The sequence below is a fragment of the Ictalurus punctatus genome, chromosome 8 (assembly GCF_001660625.3).
Source record: "Ictalurus punctatus breed USDA103 chromosome 8, Coco_2.0, whole genome shotgun sequence".
NCBI classification, from domain to species: Eukaryota; Metazoa; Chordata; class Actinopteri; order Siluriformes; family Ictaluridae; genus Ictalurus; species Ictalurus punctatus.
The window spans coordinates 17306044-17320604 of NC_030423.2; the positions used below are offsets into that span (position 1 = coordinate 17306044).

General features: G+C 40.8%; 1 protein-coding gene across 1 annotated transcript in view; it reads right to left on the bottom strand.

Annotated features, from left to right (window-relative positions):
• Window positions 1-92: 92 nt before the first annotated feature.
• si:dkey-219c3.2 (transcription initiation factor TFIID subunit 4) overlaps window positions 93-14561 on the bottom strand; it is a 48858-nt gene continuing 34389 nt past the window's right edge. Inside the window, exon 15 of the mRNA XM_017474727.3 lies at window positions 93-1767. Within this exon, the coding sequence (XP_017330216.1) occupies window positions 1606-1767 (162 nt within the window). The 3' untranslated portion in view covers window positions 93-1605. The remainder of the gene's footprint in view (window positions 1768-14561) is intronic.

Consider the following 14561-nt stretch of genomic DNA (forward strand, 5'->3'; position numbering starts at 1 on the left):
AGTGGGAAACACACTGTTCAGGAAAAAAACTAAACCTTCGTGTCCTGTAGAAAGAGTTAGGAGATATGAAATGGCATTTTATGAAACACTCGAACATGTAAGTAAGCAACTTTATTCTTTTTACAAAATAGTACAAATTTTATAGAGATGAACAGTTTTTTTTTCCAAACCAGCCAAACATTTAAAAATCGTTAAATTTACCAAAAAATAGAGAGTTTACAATAGATATATGGTCTTTGTAGACAATACAACATACAAATAATCAAAAGCCCCGACCCACTCACCAGAAACACTCGGCTTGTCTGAGCTCCGTCGTGTGCAGGTATAGAATTCGATACAGCAGAGGACCGAGCACAATTTGAGGCCATGTTCATCTGAACGGTTTACGGTTCGTGAAGGCAAAGACAAGGCTAATAAAAACTTCCTGTCCACTACGTGTCCTGCTGGGGGTCTTAAAACTGCACTCAAATTGTTCCAAGAGAAAATGAAAAGCAGTGAAATGGTGGACTTATCTACATGGCCTTATAACTCATATCTGATCAATAATATGAAATTTAAAATTCCAGTGCAAGGCTGATTCAAAGAGATCAAAATCGTAATCATCTGCTATGGTGAGATCTTAATCTACAGTTTATTTGAGGAGGGAAACATGTAAGGGGACGGGGACATCTTCATGCATCATCTTTTTTGGATGAATTTATGGCAGCCTTCTCAGTACAGATGGCATCATGCCACTTCCTACACCATAATTCTTCACAGCACATTTAACTGTCACCTCCCCATTCTTCCCACCACACACACACACACACACACACACACACACACACACACACATACACACACAGGAGCGTGAGAAAATACTGTCTCTGAATTACAAAACGGCATGTGACAGGATGAAGGACAGCACAGATCCTTCATTTGCATAATTTCACTGAAACAAAATCCAGATCTAAACAAACCATGTATGTACTGGAGGTATAAAAGTCATAAGTTATTAAAATATTTAAGAATTTGTTAGACTGTTAAAAAAAAAAAAAAAAAAAAAAAAAAAAAAAAAAAATCCCCAAAAACTATACATTCACACTTCCAGTGTCCATATTGCAAATGAGGCATTTAAGTTAAAAACTGAGCTTCGAGTCCCATCACGCTTGATACCACCAAGGGAAAGTTTTCCTTGAATGTAAAATCAAAACAGATTCAAATATTTCACAAAAAAAAAAGAAGTAAAAATGAGTTTTTCTCCTATATGCTGGCTCCCATACCAAAACGCCCAGACGGCATTAAATGGTAACAGGATATAAATGCTGCTTTTAACCCACGACTTTCTCTTTCTTCATGGCTTTCATTCACTTCCTGAATATATAGGTTTGTTTGGAGCATGAAAACCTCATACATTCCTCTTAAAGCAAAGACAGGATCTCACTGATTATGTCCCAGCTTTGCCTGAAGGCACAAAGAAAGACGCATGAGGCATGGGAAGAAAAAGACCTTGCAAATCAAACGATGGCGAGAGGAAGGGCGTTCAAGCGCAGAGACGGACCACCGTGCACACCCTGCGCACAGGAAGAGGACACACGGAGGCGCAGTTCCAGCCTGGACCAGGTTCTACTTGAGCAGAGCCTTGTAGAGCAGCAGTGAGCGGGCCGTGGAACGCTCCTGCTCCAGGCAGAAGATCAAGTCCCTGAGGTTGACTCGCGTGATCCGCTGCCTCACCTGCCGACTGGAGGACGAGGAGGCGCCGGCCGAGCCTGAAGAGCTTCCGGATGCCTAGAACATAATGAGACCATGCACAGAAACAATTACTGCATAGAGCATACATGATGGTTCACTCTTTTATGATGCATATATTTCACAGGAAGCTCCAAGTTCATGAAGTCTCTGAACTAGCACAAAGCAAGCATCAAAAGCGGACTGGGTCTCAACTACACTCTGAGTTCAGGGATATCAAAGCAACATTCAATGCAGTACTAGGGGTTTACTGTGAGAGGAGGAAAAAGGTACAAGATGTCATAATGGCATGTTATTTTAATCACTGGATGTGTCATAAGTGTTACTGGGTATGTTATTAACATGGCAAGAATGGATGATGATCGATTGTGCCTTAACTGAAAATAAAAAACGACTGAATTTACTACTGTCTGGCATCCACCCAATCAGCCTGAGTGCATCACACTCCTCAATATAATTGTACACATAACGCAGTGATTTTATTTAATACATTTCCTCGTCCGCCTTTGAAATGAATTACTACCTGCGTCACCGATCGGTAGTGTAAGAAATGTTTATTCACACTAAATATCTGTGGTCAGAAAATATTAGTGTAAGATTGACAAGAAAATATACTACAGCAGACAATCACTGCACTACTACTGAATACTGCTACCCTTATTCCCTAGATATGAGCTAGCTAGCCCCCCCCCTTCAAAAAGAAATACTGACTGTGACTCAAGGGATAAATAATGATAATTAGATTTGACCAATCAATGCTCAACAGATTTTCTCAACAGATGTGTCACTGTTAATGAACCTAACTCAGCATGTGTAGTTCGTTATGGATCACCCAACATACATATAAATCCTGTATACATGCACTATATGGCCAAAAGATTGTGCACACCTAACCATAACACTCATGCTTTTGACACACCCCATTCCAGATTTAGTCTCCCGTTACAGTTATAATAACCCCCACTCTTATGGGAAGCGTTTCCACTAGATTTTGGAGCATGGCTGTAGGGATTTGTGCATTAGTCAGGTCAGGCAGTGACTTTGGGCAAGGAGGCCCGGAGTGCAGTCGGCCTTCAAGTTCATCTCAAAGCTGTTCAGTGAAGATGAGGTCGCTTTGTGCACAGGGGCACTGTCATGCTAGAACATGTTTGGGCTTCTTAGTTGCAGTGAAGGGAAACTGTAACGCTACAGCATACAAACCATCCTACTTCTAACATTGTGGCAACAGTTGGCAAAGGCTCAGATATGGATGTGATGATCAGGTGTCCACATAGTGTATAAAACCTGCTAGAAGATTTTTCTAGCTGTGACGCACACTGTTTTTCTACTAGACCGGTTTCATTAATCATTTCATTCAAGATTTTAGATGGACCAGAATGATGAGGTCATGACGACAGCAGTGAAAGACTATTATTTCAGTACCGGGTTTTGACCGAGATTTTCATCCCAAACCTTTCCAAGATGAAACAGCTTTAAGCAGGCCTACAGTGGACTTTTTAGTTTGCCCGCTTTAAAGCGGGCCAGCTGAGGCTTGTGTGTGTGTGTGTGTAAATGTATGACCACACCTATAAAATGAGACTGCCCTGGGCTACAGAGCCATACCTGTGCCTGAAGCCTAACAGCCATTAGTAGACTCCAAACAGTACAAAACGGAATAGGAAAGAACAAGGATAGGAAGACACCTGGTCCTCAAAGTACACATCATCAGAACAAGTGACACTGGTCAACACCCAAATCTAAATGAGTATGATATTACAGAAACATGGTGGGTGGCATAAATGTGTTTTTGTCTGCTTGTTATAATATTACTTGGGTAATTCGGGACAATAGAAGACAGATTTTCCATGGTATGAAATTAAACAATGGCAGTAGGTCAGAAGAGAGAGCGCGAGAGAGAGAGAGAGAGAGAGAGCGCGAGAGAGAGAGAGAGAGAGAGAGAGAGAGAGAGAGAGAGAGCGAGAGAGAGAGAGCGAGAGCGAGAGAGAGAGAGAGAGAGAGAGAGCGAGAGAGCGAGAGAGAGAGAGAGAGAGAGCGAGAGCGAGAGAGAGAGAGAGAGAGAGAGAGAGAGCGAGAGAGAGAGAGAGAGAGAGAGAGAGAGAGAGGTGCCAGACAGCCTCTGGTCACACAACACACACCACACCCTACAGGAACACCCTACAGCAATGAGGGTTCTAATACACACCCAAACACTCCCCAAATTCCCATGAAGTCTCTCTTGACACGAATCATAATCTCTGATGTGTTTATTCAGGCAAGTTAGTGCGTGGTCTTGGGAGCGCATCTGTTCTGGCAAAATTACTCCATTATTTGAGGACAGGCAAGACTCATTTCTATGAAAAGGCTTAGAGTTGGATGTTGTGCTTGGCCTGTTTGGCTTCTACTTACAGACAACACACACACAGACTCAGTGGGGCCTGGACTATTATCTTATCAGCCTTTAGTGGTTGGACTTTTGAATAAACACACCTAGACCACAGTGTCTCGCAAAAGAAAAACTTATGCAACAAACATTTACCAGATTGTGATTTTCTTTTTACATTTGGGTATTTGGTTGAGACTAGACGAGTGTAGCCAGACAGGAATACTGAAGGATGCAACAAAAATACCACATGTGGGAGGTTTTTGTTTTTATGTGGGTGTGAGGAAGATGTCAGATACATTAGATACAAAAAAACAACCAAAAAAAAGTGTCATCTTTAGTAACTGCCTGGTCAGGGTTGTGGTGGTTCAAATGAGAATACAAGTTTGTTTATATTTTGGAACTTGAACCAACTAAATTTGTTAAATTATATCACAGGCAGGTACAAACAACAACAACAACTCAAGTGGGATAAAAGCTAAATAATAATAATTAAAAAAAAAGAAGTCATCCAGTTGAGATTCCTTATGAACTCGAGTGACGCAGCTGAAGTTATGAAATTGTCAGAGTCAGAATTCACAGACCATTGTTTTCCTGTTCCAGTGTTGTCCGGTCTTTTGTATTTCTGTTTAAAAATTCTGGTTTAAGCCGCACTCACTTCGAGTTGCAATACAAATGCAGATACAAATATTTGAGAACTAAACAGATACAGATGGTCCTTATACCCCAAGAAGTGTCCAGACAGTCTTCTGGGTGAGAGACGAGAGTGGTGAGGGAAAAATGGGGCTAAACGGTGAGAGTTTCTACAAAGGATAACTTGTGTACATGTGAAGATGCCATCATTAAAATATCATCCTCATTACACAAGCCCCACATGCAAAGTGAGCCCAACACTATCGTTTAGTTAGCACTGAAAACTGTTTCAAACACTGAAAGGTTGGAAGATGGTGTTTCACAGTTAACATGTGTGGGTGAACATGCTGGAGGCATTTCGCCACCATCCTACCACTTCGCTCAGAACGGGCTTGTTAAGCTTGCATAAATGTGTTAAGATGTGGATGAATACATTACCAATGTGAGCATTTCTACACCCCGGGCAGTAACTGAAAACTCCAGTGTTTTTCTCTCCTCTCTTATTTTGCTACATTAACTATAAAGCTCAACATGTGGAGGATTTCAGGTAACCATCACTGGGAAAAGAGTAAACAGTATATCCTGAAGCGATGTCGTTTACTATCTTGAGCAAAGTAACAAAAATTGGTCCAGATGGTTGATTACAAGTGACTCGAGGATTGAAAACAGAGCACAGTTCAGTCTATGGGTGTAACACAGTGCTACTATAAGCCCCATAGTGCTCCAAACATCCGTAGTTGTATTAGAAGTGGGTGTGGCCTAAACCAGAATTAAACATGAATCGTATCACTACATCTATGGAAACACTGGAAAGCATTGTGGGGCTGAGGGGGGGTTAGACAGGCAGAACTGCCAGTGAATTCTAGCTCTGACAGTTCCCCAACCTCAGCTGCAACAAATGTATTTGATTCTGTTTCTCAAAATATAAACAAACTAATAGCTGAACTTAAACCATGACCCTGACCAGGCAGTTACTAAGGATGAATAAAAGAACACTGTTAATGCATTGCACAGGTCTTTCTTTGCTCCCAAAGTTTTAAAATCAGACTCGTCACCAGCAGTAATGTACACTATGTGGCCAAAAGTTTGTGGACACCTGACCATCACTCTTGTGCTTTTTGAACATCCCATTCCAAATTTAGGCCCCCTTTTGCTGTTATTATAACTTCCACTGTTCAGGGAAGGCTTTGCACTAGATTTTGGAAAGCCTTCAGCTACAAGGGCATTAGCGAAGTCAGGTACTGATGTTGAATGAGGAGGTCTGGTGTGTAGTCAGTGTTCCAGTTCATCCCATAAGTGTTCAGTAGGGTTGAGGTCAAGGCTCTGTGTAGGACACTCGAGTTCTTCCACTCAAACCATGGCCAACCATGTCTCCATGGAGCTTGCATCGTGCACAGGAGCATTGTCATGCTGGAACAGGTTTGGGCCTCTTAGGTCCAGTAAAGAAAAACTGTAAAGCCACAGCATACCAAGATATTCTATACAAGTGTGTGCTTCCAACATTGTGGCAACGGTTTGGGGAAGAATCACATGTGTGTGTGTGAAACTGAGTTGTCCACAAACATTGGGCCATATAATGTATTTGTACATTCCTAGTCCCGTTCCAAAGTCATTCATAGCAGCACAAATGAAGCCATAGCACCTTATTACTGTAAACAACTTGGAGGTATGGGCTGAAAAAGCTAAGGAGAGTCCACTAAAGAGAAAGTGCCATGAACAGAGCCCTGGACCAATACACACTGAAGTGAGACCAGTCTGATGTCAATAAGAGCATAACCCCAGCCCCCTTTGAGGTTAAATGGAAGTGGAATAAGAAGAAACTGGTGAAAGCTGGCAGAGACGGACACGACCATTTGTTCGAGACACAATCCTGGCTCACGGTTTGGTTTGTTGCTCTAACCATGGATCCGATCTGTAAACTAGTTGACACAAGGACTAATTAAAACGTCTTGCTTAAGGCTGGAGGATTTTCTAATTAGTGCAGTATTGACAAAGCTGTAGTTCCCTGGCTTGCAGCCAGAGCCGAGAGGCTGTGCTGTAGAACTGAGGATGAAAGTCAGGCCTCCAGCTCAATGACAGACACCGAGCTCTGAGCACGGAGTGGTGTTTGGACATACAAAGAAGAAATGTACAAATCACTTTAACATCCAAATAGAGGACGTGGACAATATCTCATAACGTATGAGGCAGTTGAGCAAATCCTATTTCACATGCAGACGGGAATCTTACGGCAATTAACCATGTGTGAACGCAAATCAGAAGTAAGATCACAGGAAGACTGACGTGGCATCTCGTGAGTGAACGGAACCATAGGCACGAACGCCACTGTGTGGCCAAGTGCTTACTCGGCACTATTCATCAGTTCATTACTACTCAGCTCAGGTAGTAGCATATTTGCTTAACGTTCTGGATAAGGGCATCTTTTAAATGCTGAAAATGTAAATATTTCAATGCCACTTGGCATATTTGCTTGGTAACCGCTGTAGAATACTGAAGATTTCGAGTGACCACTAAACTGGGTGATGAGCAATAAGACCAAGGCTACGTTCACGTCACAGTGACATAAAGCCAAGTCTACCATCCCCTAGACCCTTTTTCCCGGGCCATGTGGAAACAATTCCGATCTTTTCTAATCACTTCTGGGCCGTCTTCATATGTGGTACTAGATTGGATAAAATGTACTACAAGTCACCATACGACATGAATGAGAATGGTAAAATTGGAATTTGTGGGGGGGTTTTTTCTACCAACAATCATGCACAATAATGAGTATATTCTGTAGAAGAAATGGGAGATTGATGATTTACTTGATGTTTGGGGAATCGTGGCATTTCCTGGGTCTTAAAGACAGATATGGGTCAGTTGTGATTATGAATGTGTACTATCAACATAGACTGATCCAATCTGAGCAAAAAAAAAAAAAAAAAGAAAAAAAAGAAAAAAAAATGAAAAACACACTCACACACACACAAAAAAAGGGGATTTGGGCAAAGAAGCCTATAGCCTAAAACACAACAACAGACACACAGTATCATTGCTAATCACATGCTTTTTCCTCTTATGCAAGCTCAACAGCGCTAATAAAACCTCAGGCCAGAGCTGCTGCAGCGATCGTCACAGCCGACTGTTTATCAAACCCAGAGGTCAGAGAAGGTAAAAGTGAGAGGATAAAACATGCAGGGTGACTCATGCAGTATTCGGCTGTGGGAGTCGAGCATCTCCCCCAGACTTCAAAAAAAAAAAAAAAAAAAAAAAAAAAAAAAAAAAAAAATTCAGATTAATCAGAATGAACCAACACTTCTGAAACCACCATTTTTTTATAGTGCAACAATCACTGCCTCCACATGGACTTGAAAGGAAGATGTTTGCTTGTTCTCTACAACTATATGATTACAGCTTTTCTGTTTAAGTCTGTAAATAGTCAGACCCTTTTAGAAGAACCTTAGCTCTCTCTCTGGCTTTTCTGTCTTTTTCAGCACAAAAAGCTTGGCTGCTGGAGGCTGAGCCTCGAGGTGAAAACACACTCCGGCTCCATCTGCAACTCAAACAGCTTTCCCACTCTATGTTCACTAAAGTAAGTGTGCGTGTGCTCGGTACACGGCTGTAGGCTATGCACTCGGCTCCAGGGCCACACTGTACACAAAAGGAAAGACAGACAGAGATAGTACAACACAAAAGCATCCACTCAGACATTTGTATTTTAGAAAATGAAGAATAAATTCCCTATCAATCAATGGAAAAAAACAAACACCAAGTTTTGAGAAATAAAACAAAAGCATACAGGATTCAGGACAAACCAGGCAGTGAGTGCTTAGCTTAATTTCTGATGTTTAAAATAGATTGATGCAAGCGATCTTCATGTCGGCCTTTAGCAAAACCACGAGCGCTAATCATGTCTCCATTTCAATGGAGAAGCAGCATATGCTATAAAACCAGCACAAGAAGCTGGAATATTAGTCAGGCAGGCTGAAATGTAGCCAAATGCCCCCTGGTGCAGTCTCAGTCTCTCTGTCTCTTTCTCTCTCTCTCTCTCTCTCTCTCTCTCTCACACACACACACACACCCTGAGGATTGTGGGGGTAATATCAGATGGAATCATTTACACAACTGCCCATAGTGGCGACACCTCAATCATGCTTTACCAGAAACAAAAGATCCAAAAATGCAGTCGTTATCATTCTTAACAACACGTTAACTAGCTTCTTCATTCAACCGTCAACAAATAAAGCGTGAAGCCTTAAAGCCTCGTGTCTCTAAACAACAAGAGGAGGATTTGGCTTAAAGGAAAAAGCCACCCTGAACTACTTGCATGTTGATTTTTATAGTTAAATGTATTCATAAAGTTTTATTTTGAAATTCTGAGTTGACTTTAGTTCTTTCATCGACATGTTGGTCTGTTTTCACTTTGATGAATGGTTTCTTATACATTACCCATAATGCCGTTCGACTAACCACTATTAGTGGTGCCAGTGGGATTTCAGTCCTTGCTTTAGATCTCCATCGAAAGACAGTGCTGCAGCAGCACTTTAATCCTGAAGTCTGAAATCATGAGAAATGCATGTGCACTATTTCTGTGCCATTTCAATGCGATCTTGTCTCCCAAGCTGAGAAAAAGAGGAAAATCATGTCTGCCTTTTCCAGCCGTGAATATTTTGTATGGTTTTTGCATCGTATTGCTGTGATGCACTCTGGAACATTGAATCCAGCGTTCGTTGTCTCCACTACTTCCATTTGTGAGTTCTCGTTAATATGACTTTAAATGTAGCTGGAAAATGGCGAGTAAGAAAAATCTGATTTTGGTATGTTTGAAAAGGTGTTCTCCTGTTAAATGCAATCAAACCTGAACTAGCAATATCAACTTGTGCCAGTAGTGTAACATACAACGGCAAACATTTTGTGCAGGAAAAAACGAAACTCGGCACCAACCAACAAATTAACACCAGAATCGCAAAATACATCAGAAATAGATGAATATAAACCCACTTAATGTGTTTCAGGGTGGAGTCAGTCTAGCAAAGGTATAAAAGGTCCCAAATCTGGGTCAAGACATGTGGAGTTTGTCTTCTTCATGAAGTAAGTGCGAGTTGTTCAATGTTCAAACAGATGACTATGATGAGCCGTAAGAGTAAAAGTGTAAAAGAGCAGAGCAGTGAGAGCGTGCCGCAAAGAAACAGAAAGAGATTGAGAGAGGGTTTGAGAGCGTGAGATTGGAAGGAAGAGAGTGAAGTGCTAGTGTGCGACTTGGATTTAATATTTTATAAAATCACCCGCGGGGCATTTCACAGATCAGTGTGAGACTGTGCCCAAGCCTGTGCCAGAGAGAAAGTTAAAGAGCGAGAGAGTGAGAGAGTGAGAGACAGACAGAGAGTAAGCAGAAAGAACAGATCGTGTGAAAGTGATGAAGACATAATGACAGAATGAGCAAGGACTAAAAGTTAGATCAGCGAGAAGAAAAAGCAGGAGAACAAAAGGAAGAGGGAGCAAATGAAAGCGATCTGTAGTTTCTCGACACCCTCGGTCTACTTAAGCCGAGTGTGTGCTGCGCTGTGTGAAATACACCCTCCATTGGTTGCCTGGGCTGTTGGCCATGCTGCAGGCACACATTACCTCTCTTAATGGGCTTCTATTTCAGCTGCAGAAAGGAAGCCAATAACCTCTCAACACTAATGGATTAGACTACATGTACACAAGGTCTGTAGCGAATTATTACTCCGACTAGAGCGATTCCCAAAGGATCAAACGCTCTGGAAACAGGCGGAATACAACAGTGTGATTAAACCTTGCAGAATATGAGGAGCTGTAGAATGAGGCAGTATTGTTCCAATACCGTTTAAAGTTTCTTGGCTGTCGGACCGATTACAAAAGGTTCAAAAAAATAAATTCTGTTTAATTAGCACAGTTTTTTTCAGGAAAGAGACTAAAAATAAGTCGTCATTGCTCGCAAACTTTTCTTAATTAGCCAAGATTAACAAGTAAGGCAATTAATTTCCTTGAGATGGGCATCTTAAAAGCGCCGAAGGTCCGATTTTGTTGCTGGAGCTTAATGTTCTTCAGTGATGTAGGTGAGAGCTGAGGGGCAACGTTAAATGTGAGGGAGAAACTATATTCACAGCATTAGAACATATTTGACAGGGGTATGGAGGTAAAACTTGAGGTACATCTTGGAGGGAGAAAGATAATCAGGAAACTGGCATCCACGTGTCATTCTAACGTGTTTTTAACCTAACGGTCAACACTGTCTCAATGTATAGCAATTAAGAAAATTAAGAAAAATCCTTAAAAGCATAATTAGAAAAATAATTTGCATGCGAGCAGCGCAATATGCCTAGGTTTAGCTGAAACTTGTTTTGGAGTTATGATATTCAGAGGAAGGCTGACCTCCTCCTCCTCCTCCTCCTCAACGTTACCATATCCTGGGGTTAAAAAGAGAAACAAACATGCACGATTTAGAAATAGAAGCGCAATGCGACTATTTTGGGCCATTTTTCTTTTTCTTCTTCTACGTTGGCCTGTTCAATGAACTATCTGCCCGTTTATATATGTTAATAACCTGCAGCTGCCTCCACTGGATGCCTCCATAAAGAAGTCAGCGAGCCATGCTTTTCCAAGTGCATGAGCCACACAAATGATGTGCCACACAAGTTTGCACTATAAAGAGAAAAAAAACACATCTTTTTTACTTATTGTACAGTCTCTATTATGGATGTCGATTTACACAAATTCTCATCATCAGCAGTCATTTAAATAAATGATTAATTAATTGTTATCCATAATACTGCATGATGCGTCTACTGCCATGGCATATAACCACCGGCATAATGGTGTGAAAATCCCACTCAAAACACCAGCTTCCTCACACAAATGGAAAGGTTTTTTTAAAAACTCGAAATAATAGGCTAGTAGGATTGTAAAATGAATCCATGTGATTATGATCATTTGATCAAATGACATTTATTGAGTGAATGTGAGTCTATTCATATTGAGTGTGTCCATGTGAGCAAATATGTTGTTTTGGTTATTATAAGTGTGTTATTTTCTTCCCAAATGTGCATAAGATATTGTGCAGATTACGGAAAATTTGGCGAAACGGTGTACTTTTATTCATGAATGTCCATAACGTGTTACAGGCCTACACCATTTAGTTATTACTGCTTGATACTTCAAGCAGCTTCCTGCTTCTGCTTGAAGTTGAGACTTACATACTTCCTGCTTGAACTTGAGACTTACATACCTCGCATGGATAACATCTCATTATTTATATATTCCATGTTCAGAAGCTAATCGTACCTGTTAGATCAGAGGTTCTCAACCTTTTGTAACTAAAGCCCCCCCCCCAGCCTCCCCTATCAAGTGGCACCCCCCCCCCCCAATATCGGAGGAGACCGGGTATAATGATTATCTATTCTATATGAAATTGATTTTTTTTTTTTTGCTTTTGTACTTTTTAAAAATAATTACTTTCCATAGCTATTATAAAACTATATAACAAGAGACAGGTGTGGATCATGAAGGATATAAAATATTTCTGAACACTATAACTATTTTGAACAAGAGAACTAGGCTGTAATAACGTGGACTATTTTACATGTGAAACATGTTGCATTCCATTCGTCTTACATTCTAAAAACATTCACATATGAATGATGTAAATTGGGACGAAGGACGCGTCTCGTTATCCATGACATTGTTAAATCAATCAGTTGGACACCTTTTTTTTTTTTGAGGGGAGAAAAAAAAAAGAAGAAGAAGAAAAAAAAAATTACTAAAAGGGGTCTGAGAAGTTGCTAAGTTGCAGACCAGACAACACTGGTCTGCACTGACAGCTAGATAAAAGGCAAGCGAAACTCTGCCTCTCCCCAGCAAAAAGAAAATACAGTGGGAGAGAAAACGCGGGGTTTTTCATTTATGCACATTCTATTTGAAAAGCAATAAAATACAATGAGTACCCAAATGATGCCCTGTCTGTTTTTTGTTTTTTCTTGAAAACAATTTGCGCCCCGCTTCCAATCTCTCCCAGTGCCCCCAGTGTTGAGAGGCACTGTGTTACATGATATGCTAATCCATTTCGGAATCTGTTCTTGACATGATGTAGTCCGGCTGAACGAAATTGAACGGCTCTCGAAAACCATCACCTTCGATGACACCGATAGGCAACATGTCATTTGCAATCATTTTACACAGTCATTCAGTTATTCCTTCCACCTTTTGAGCTCGGAGACTGCTGGATGCACCTTTTTCAAATGGTATATCCTGGTGCTCGTTGTTCTATTGCATTTTAAAACACAATCACAATGTCTGCAATTAACATTATTGCCATTTAAACTAAAACGATCACAAACGTTACCATGGCACGCTCGCTTCATTTTTCCACAATTTGCGCATAAGCCGGCACGTGCCTCAAAACTACACTAATGATGACCTTGCTTAATCGACCATCGATAAGTTTTATCAAACAAATTATTAACGACAATTCATTGACCGTCGATTAATCGTTAGCAACCCTGGTCCCTGTATACACTTTACAACTCTACATATTTACTCCCTACTTATTTTCTATTCTAGTCCATTCTTTTTTATTCACACTATATTCTCTAGAGTTTACTAGATTTGATTATGTCTGCTGTATTTTAGTATTTTTATTGCGTGTGTATATCCTTAGTTTGTTGATGGTCGGTTCATTGTTGCACCGTGTGATAAATAACTAAGAAAAAACATGGGATGCTGCTGAGCTGCCAATGGAGTAGGACGCGAAGTTGGAGGCTCCTGCTGATTTCGATTGAAATTATAATTAACTTTCGCTTTTCGGTCATAAAATAGATTTTGACTTATTCTACTGTTTGTTTGTTTGTATGTTTAACTTTGTGGTACATTAGAATGTCTGGAAAAACCTCGAGCAAATCGCCTTCTTCCCTTGAATCCGCCCCACTGTGCGTTGATTCTGACTTAGCTGCCCTCAGGCTCGAGTTGCTGGCTTCGCTGCAGAAAAAACATTTCGCTACATTACATCACATGTATGTAATGTGTATGTGACAAAGAACTCTGAACCTTGACCGTAATAATTACATTTGTTATGAATAATATTCACAGTAACCGGAGGATCGTGAGATCTTCATCTCACCTGTGGAGAGCCAAAGAGGTAAAATTGGCCATGCTCTAAGCGTGAGCATCATTAACCAATGGTGGGCATCTGGGAATTGATGTATGTGGAAGAAGGCGGAATGTGTTACGCTGCCCTGTGACACAGCATGAGCAGCAGTTTGAAAAGATGTGGTTGGCTGACTTGGCACGTGTTAGCTTTAAGCATCAAAAGTTAAGCATTACAAGGTAACTATTCAGCCAACCATTCAGTCAGGTTAAGCCGGATTTACACGGGAAAATTCTCGTCGGTGTACTGGACATCGTAAAAATAATTCTTCGGTAAGAAGTTGAATTTGGAAGTCTTACAACGCAATATGAGACAAGCTCAAAGAGTGTCGCTGTGACGAAAGGCATTCGATGGATCTGAGATTAAAAGCGCGAGAGTTACCACTGTTATGACGATCTTCTTAAAGCTACCGACAGGAAGATGGCGTAGGAAGACACGAAACTCACAGAAGTTTACAAATCTACAAAGCTACAAATGTGGAAATGGCGAAACGAATTGAGTGGGATTTTTAAAAAAAAAGTCTCCATGAATGTCCTCTTTTAGCCAGTCATAACTCTCAGACTCTAAACATGTTTTGTCTACTCACCTTTGCTGCTATACTGAGGGCTTGTTTCTCTGACTCCATTTTCAGCAATAACCTGAATCCTACTGACTAAGTTGCAGATGTATTTAAATCGCAGGACTATCACTAGAGGA